The sequence below is a fragment of the Salvelinus sp. IW2-2015 genome, unplaced genomic scaffold, assembly GCF_002910315.2.
Source record: "Salvelinus sp. IW2-2015 unplaced genomic scaffold, ASM291031v2 Un_scaffold1909, whole genome shotgun sequence".
In the NCBI taxonomy this organism is placed as follows: Eukaryota; Metazoa; Chordata; class Actinopteri; order Salmoniformes; family Salmonidae; genus Salvelinus; species Salvelinus sp. IW2-2015.
The window spans coordinates 82,986-90,982 of NW_019943269.1; the positions used below are offsets into that span (position 1 = coordinate 82,986).

General features: G+C 40.4%; 1 protein-coding gene and 1 long non-coding RNA gene across 5 annotated transcripts in view; both read right to left on the reverse strand.

Annotated features, from left to right (window-relative positions):
• Positions 1–818: 818 nt before the first annotated feature.
• LOC112072383 (junctional adhesion molecule C) overlaps positions 819–7,997 on the reverse strand; it is a 34,938-nt gene continuing 27,759 nt past the window's right edge. For 3 of the 4 annotated variants that reach the window (XM_070439778.1, XM_070439779.1, XM_070439777.1), the window contains 2 exons: positions 1,620–1,712; positions 819–1,424 (listed from right to left, as the gene is read on the reverse strand). In XM_070439778.1, coding sequence (XP_070295879.1) covers positions 1,302–1,424; positions 1,620–1,712 — 216 coding nt within the window. In that variant the 3' untranslated portion in view covers positions 819–1,301. The remainder of the gene's footprint in view (positions 1,425–1,619; positions 1,713–7,997) is intronic. The other variant, XM_024139792.2, reaches the window with a different exon arrangement.
• LOC139024815 (uncharacterized) overlaps positions 7,916–7,997 on the reverse strand; it is a 4,477-nt gene continuing 4,395 nt past the window's right edge. The window contains exon 4 of the long non-coding RNA XR_011476173.1: positions 7,916–7,965. This is a non-coding gene — a long non-coding RNA (uncharacterized lncRNA). The remainder of the gene's footprint in view (positions 7,966–7,997) is intronic.

Here is a 7,997-nt window from a genome sequence, read left to right on the forward strand (position 1 = left end):
TTTTTGTTCAGTGTATTTACAGTCATGATTGGAGAATCAGACTTTGTCAAATGACAAAGAAAATGACACACTAAATAAAACATGTCATTTCCTGTTAGTTGTGCACTTCAAAGTGTATGCTTCAGTTGATGACATTGTTAGACTGCTTTCCCTGTTCAGGAAGACCACAGTGTGTGGTTTGTACATTACACGAAAGAGGAAGTACTGTAGCTAACTAACAGGTTTTGACAAAAGTTTAAGGTTGTTTTCACAAGGATTGTTGTCTGTGACAAATTCTGACATTAGGTAGAGGTTGTTTTCACAAAGATTGTTGCCTGTGACAAATTCTGACATTAAAAACATTTGTATCCTTTACATTTTTTTTGGTCAACTTCGAGAATGATGAAATGCTCAGCGTGTACCAGCTTCTTGGTAGAAAAATAAGAAGTGCAGTATATACATTTGTCAAGACTTCCGCCAAAGTCGGATCCTCTCCTTGTTCGGGCGGCGTTCGGCGGTCGACGTCACCGGTCTTCTAGCCATCGCCGATCCACCTTTCATTTTCCATTTGTTTTGTCTTGTTTTCCCACACACCTGGTTTACTTTCCCTCATTACTTGTCGTGTATATAACCCTCTGTTCCCCCCATGTATGTGTGTGAAATTGTTTATTGTAAAGTGTTTGTGCACTCTGACTGGTTCGCGACGGGTTATTTTGTACCCATATTTTGTTGTTCTGGGTGCCGTTGTTTTTGTTTCATATTAAACTGCTCCGGTTTTTACCCAGTTCTGCTCTCCTGCGCCTGACTTCCCTGCAGCCAGTCACGCACCCCTTACAAMATTAAGATGGATGATATCCGTTTTAATAATAGCCACCCAAGCAACCTCTTGCAAAACTGATTGTGAAATCTGTGTTTTTTTGCTTTGACACATCAAACCACATTTTCCTTTTTCTCAAACATGTCTGAAATCATCYGTCTCTATTTCAAAAAGTTCACATGTTTAAAAATAAATGCACAACAACGATATAAAAAGAGAACTAGCTGAACTTTAAGCCATATAAGGTGCTTTGGTCTCAGCTACACAAAAACTAAATGGTATCTTATTGCYTCACCATCATCTTGCCTGTATCTCGGGGACTTTATTATTTTGGTTGTAGGYTAACATCTGATTTACTGTGATAACCACTAAACATGTCTTAGTAGAGAGTTAAATATATTTATAGTCATGTGTGCCAGATCAAACCTCTTGATACTGGGCCCAATATGAGATCTCTCTGCAGGAAAAGGCTGTGAGATGGCTGTAGGCCTATTGTACAGTGGCTCTAGAAGAACCTGCCTGTCTTGATAGTGGAGTACTCTGTTTCTCCACCGCTCTCCAGACTGACTGCTGCGTTCCCTTTTCCTTTCATGTGGACGATGGTGGAGTATGTGACTGAGGTGTCCTCCTGTAGAGAGGGACAATACGAGACACAAGCACTGCTGCTGACATCTAGGGATGCACAGATTCACACTCATTTACACTATAGATCATGTTTATACTAACAAACACACACTCTCTCTCTCTCTCTCTCACACACACACACACACACACACACACACACACACACACACACACACACACACACACACACACACATTACTTCTCTTACTGGAGCACTGAGGGGTGTTGTTGTCTCCTCTTGGTTGTTGTTTCTGGGTTCTTGAACCGTATCATACATTACAGAGGGATCATCCTAGAGAGGAGAGATACAATGAGACACCACAGGCGGCTGGTGGCACCTTAATTGGGGAGGATGGGCTCATAGTAATGGCTGGAACGGAATCAATGGAATGGTATTGTACCCGTTTTCTATGTGTTTGATGCCATTCCATTAACTCCATTCAAGCCGTTATTATGAGCCGTCYTCCTCTCAGCAGCCTCCTGTTTGAGACACATAAAACAGTGACGTCCACAGCACAGAAATAGCACAATGATTGAGACGTTATCTTTMTTGAGACCCTAATTTGGCCACTGAATTTGACATGACTTGATCCAGTAACAGTCTTTAAGACACACACAAACACACTGTCTCTTACTGGTGCACTGAGCCTTACCCAGTGTCTGTCTGGACAATTGTTCCTTTATGATCTAGTCAGGTCATTACAATATATTCAATGTTATATGAGAAATATTAGGTTACGTAACCTTATGATTTATATTTACGCTGATTGGAATATATTCATTTGTTTTTAGTGTAACTTAGTTTTGGCCCCCCTCTTTCCATTCATTTGTACTGTGTAAGTTTTAGGTAAAGGCAGGAAGTTGGGCCTTCGGGGAGGGAGGCCTTGCTAGACGCGGAGCGTATTAGTTTTTTGACCATACAGACAGAACAAACATTACAAAAACAGGTCATATATGTATTTTCCATAGCTCATAAATCTATGCTTTAAGTTGATTGGGGAGAATCATTTCCCTGTTAGATATAAGAAGAATTAAAACCTTTTTGGTCTGCACCATTATTCCTGGATCTCATTGGAATGTTTGGCCTGTCTTGAAACCTGAGTGTGGACGTTATGCGTACGAAACAAACCCGCTTCGGTTTGGGCATCGGTATGGAATAGAGGAAAGGATCCCACTATTCATGTATATGGTACATTTTATATTGTAAAGCTGTAATATGTAGAGTAAGATGTAATGAATGTCGTGTATGATAATATGTTTATTTATATGCTAGGCTGTTTTTTGCTTTGGTGTAATGTTTTATTTATGATGTAGCGTGGTTTTCGCTGTGATGTAAATTGTTTTATTTATTGATGTAGGCTTTGTGAGGAAAACAAGGTGGGTAGAAAACACAAGACAAAAACAAATGGAAAATTAAAAGTGGATCGCGATGGATAGAAAAGCTGGTTGACGTCGACGCCGACCGCCGCCCGAACAAAGGAGAGGACCGACTTCGGCGGAAGTCGTACAACGGTTTGACTTTACCATGAATTTTCTTGCTCCGACCCCTTCCCAACAATGCAAGTGAAAAAAATATGATTCAAATGCGTAACACAAAAAAGGACATAAAATATACAAAAATTAAGCTATTTATACAATGCGGGTACTTTAGTACCAGAACAATGTGCAGAGGTATGAGGTATTTTTAGTTAACTTTATGTGCCAGAGTTTCCTCCAGACGTGACGCTTGCGTTTCAGCAAAGTTTCAATCTTGTTCATCAGACCAGAGAATATATTTCTCATGCTTTTGTCTGCCTTTAGGCAAACTCCAAGCAGGCTGCATGTGCCCTTTTACTGAGGAGGGCTTCCATCTGGCCACTCTACCATAAAGGCCTGATTGGTGGATGCTGCAGAGATGTTGTCTTTTGGAACGTACTCCCATCTAGAGGAAACTCTGGAGCTCTTAGTCAGAGTGCCATCCGCGTCTTGATCACCTCCCTGACCAAGGCCCTGCCTCCCCCAATTTCTCAGTTTGCCAGGCGGCCAGCTCTAGGAAAGAGTCTTGATGGTTGCAAACTTCCTTTCCATCAAGAAGGATGGAGGCCACTGTGTACTTGGGACACTTCAATTGATGCAGACATGTTTGTACCTTCCCCAATCTGTGCTCGACAACAATCCTGTCTCGAGTTCTACGGCCAATCCTTGGACCTCATGGCTTGGTTGTTTTTTTGTTACTGACATGCACGTCAAGACTTGTGAACTGTGGGACCTTTATATACACAGGGCTGTCCGTTTCTAAACATTTCCAATCAATTGAATATACCTCAGGTGGACTCCCAATCAAGTTCGGAAATACTCAGCGGATGATCAATGGAACAGGATGCACCTGACTCAAAGTCGTATAGCAAAAGGTCTTGAAACTATGTAAAATAAGGATTTCTGTGTTTTATTTTGATAAATGTGCAAAAATGTGCAAAAAACTGTTTTTTCGCTTTTCATTATGGTGAGTGTGTAGATTGATGAGGATTTTTATTAATTTAATTCAATTTTAGGCTGTAACTAACAAAATGTGGAAAAAAGTCAACGGGTCTGAGTACTTTTGAAATGCGACAGATCTCTTTTCTTCAAATGACATAACCATTCACATTCTTATTCCTAGGCATTAATTCAGCTCTTGCACAAAACAACATCGGCGGAGACACAGATGATCGTATTATCACATCACTTAGTTATTACAATCCATGATTCTTGTATTAATATCAGTGCTGGGAAAAAAAGTGGTCATGGATAAGACAAACAACCACAGACATAAACATTATTATCTTTTTTTTTTAATGTAATTGTTTGCCTTTTGATTGTGCTTTATGTACGCCTATAGCGGAAGACTAGGCCATGTACAGATGTTCATATTGAAACATAGATGTAACAAATTTAAATAAAATTCCTAACTTGTTTTAAAGATGAGTACAGATGTTCTGGGACCCCAAGTTTGGGGACCCACTGTACTAACCTCTCTCTCTGTACCACTGTACCTAACCTCTCTCTCTGTACCACGTTACTAACCCTCTCTCTGTACCACTGTACTAACCCCTGCTTGTCTCCTCTGCTCTCTGCTTCTTCTTCTCTCCTTCTTTTCCTCTCCCTCTCTCTTACCGCTCTCAACTTCTGCCCGTGTGAAGTTCCTCGTCACCTCACGTTCGTACATACGTTCCTCTGTCTCTACAAAGGACTCACGTGTAGCCCTCCTCATCTTCCACCTGATATCTCTTTTCCGAAATAACTCCGCATGCATGCTTACTACTCTCCAGAGTACGAATCCCAACTGTCTCAACCTTCCATCGATACCATAGTTATGTTTCTTTCTCTTCTCTCTCTCTCTCTCTCTCTCTCTCCTCTCTCTCTCCTCTTCTCTGGCTCTTCACTCTCTCTCTTTCTCTCTTCTCTCTCTTTCTCTCTCTCTCTCTTCCTCCTCCTCCTCTCTCTTCTCGCCCCTCTTCTCTCTACTCTGTTCTTCCTCTCCCTCCTGCATGCATTTGCAGCCTTTCTGCTACACGCCAACCGCTCATCGCACCACATCACTGTCTGTTCCTACTCACTGTAAAGCAAAGTTCCGTGTATTGAATATTAGTAGCCAATATTTCTCCTGCTTCTGAGGAAGGCCTGTTTTAATGTTAAGCTTCTTACTTCATCCCTCTGGTTGGCTAAGTAATAACCAGAGCCCAACTTACTTAATAAGAGCAGCCACCTGACTGGACATATCTATAAGTGATATTACCATTGTGCACTCACTCTCCCGAGAGTCGTTTTTGCAGTGTGGTAAGTACCTAGAAAAATACTTTAAAATACTACTTAAGTGGTTTTTGGGGTTCTGTACTTTACTTTACTATTGATATTTTGGACATATTTTACTTCACTACATTCCTAAAGAAAATACTGTACTTTTTTACTCCATGCACTTTTCCAGATACCCAAAACTACTTCTTACATTTGAATGCTTAGCAAGACATTAAAATGGTCCAATTCACGCACTTATCAAGAGAACATCCCTGGTCATCTCTACTGCGTCTGATCTGGTGGACTCACTAAACACACATGCTTTGTTTGTAAATTATGTCTGAGTGTTGGAGTGTGCCCTGGCTATCCATAAGGTAATACAATTATGCCTTCTTGTTTTCTTAATATAAGGAATTTGAAGTTATTTATACTTTTACTTTGATTACTAAGTATATATTAGCAATTACATTTACTTTTAATACTTAAGTATATTTAAAACCTTATACTTTGAGTTTTACTCAAGTAGTAATTACTGGGTGACTTTCACTTTTACTTGAGTCATTTTCTATTAAGGTATCTTTACTTTTACTCAAGTATGACAAATGAGTACTTTTTCCAGCGCTGCATGTTTGTTTGTGGATGTCTGTAGACATGGCAGGAGTCACAGAATGTTTTTTAAAATTGCCTTTTTGCTGGCACCTTGCAAACACACTATCAGCAGCCAAGCGACGTTTCTAGTTTTGCCTACTTCTCTAGTGAGTTTTGATCAACGGTGAAAGCAATATTTAGATGTTGACCCATCATTATTTTCTTTATTGTGTACAGAATATACATTTGCGTTATTAATTTATTTGTCAACTTAGATCTCGGTGTCCTCATATGTACACTGAGCAAAAATATAAACGCAACATGCAACAATTTCAAAGATTTTACTGAGTTACAGTTCATATAAGGAAATCAGTCAATTGAATTAAATAAATTAGGCCCTAATCTATGGATTTCACATGACTGGGCAGGGGCACAGCCATGGGTGGGCCTGGGAGAGAAATAAGATTTTTGTGCGTATGGAACATTTCTGTGATCTTTTATTTCAGCTCATGAAAGTGTAGGACCAACACTTTACATGTTGAGTATATATTTTGTGTCAGTGTATTTACAGTCATGATTGGAGAATCAGACTTTGTCAAATGACAAAGAAAATGACACTAAATAAAACATGTCATTTCCTGTTTGTGTGCACTTCAAAGTGTATGCTTCAGTTGATGACATAGTTAGACTGCTTTCCCTGTTCAGGAAGACCACAGTGTGTGATTGTACATTACACGGAAGAGGAAGTACTGTAGCTAACTAACAGGTTTTGACAAAAGTTTGAGGTGTTTTTCACAAGGATTGTTGTCTGTGACAAATTCTACATTAAAAACATTTGTATCCTTTACATTTTTTTGGTCAACTTCGAGAATTATGAAATGCTCAGCGTGTACCAGCTTCTTGGCAGAAAAATAAGAAGTGCAGTATATACATTGTCACGACTTCCGCCAAAGTCGGATCCTCTCCTTGTTCGGCGATGTTCGGCGGTCGACGTCACCGGTCTTCTAGCCATCGCCGATCCACCCTTCATTTTCCATTTGTTTTGTCTTGTTTTTCCACACACCTGGTTTACTTTCCCTCATTACTTGTCGTGTATATAACCCTCTGTTCCCCCCATGTATGTGTGTGAAATTGTTTATTGTAAAGTGTTGTTGCACTCTGACTGGTTCGCGACGGGTTATTTTGTACCCATATTTTGTTGTTCCGGTTTTTTACCCAGTTCTGCTCTCCTGCGCCTGACTTCCCTGCAGCCAGTCACGCACCCCTTACAAAATTAAGATGGATGATATCCGTTTAATAATAGCCACCCAAGCAACCTCTTGCAAAACTGATTGTGAAATCTGTGTTTTTTTGCTTTGACACATCAAACCACATTTCCTTTTTCTCAAACATGTCTGAAATCACTGTCTCTATTTCAAAAAGTTCACATGTTTAAAAATAAATGCACAACAACGATATAAAAAGAGAACTAGCTGAACTTTAAGCCATATAAGGTGCTTTGGTCTCAGCTACACAAAAACTAAATGGTATCTTATTGCCTCACCATCATCTTGCCTGTATCTCGGGGACTTTATTATTTTGGTTGTAGGCTAACATCTGATTTACTGTGATAACCACTAAACATGTCTTAGTAGAGAGTTAATATATTTATAGTCATGTGTGCCAATCAAACCTCTTGATACTGGCCCAATATGAGATCTCTCTGCAGGAAAAGGCTGTGAGATGGCTGTAGGCCTATTGTACAGTGGCTCTAGAGAGAACCTGCCTGTCTTGATAGTGGAGGACTCTGTTTCTCCACCGCTCTCCAGACTCACTGCTGCATTCCCTTTTCCTTTCATGTGGACGATGGCGTATGTGACTGAGGTGTCCTCCTGTAGAGAGGGACAATACGAGACACAAGCACTGCTGCTGACATCTAGGGATGCACAGATTCACACTCATTTACACTATAGATCATGTTTATACTAACAAACACACACTCTCTCACTCTCTCTCTCGCACACACACACACCACACACACACACACACACACACACACACACACACACACACACACACACACACACACACACACACACACACACACACACACACACACACACACACACACACCACTGTACTTCTCTTACTGGAGCACTGGAGGTGTTGTCTCTTGTGTTGTTTTCTGGTTCTTGAACCGTATCATACATTACAGAGGGATCATCCTAGAGAGGAGAGATACAATGAGACAACCAAC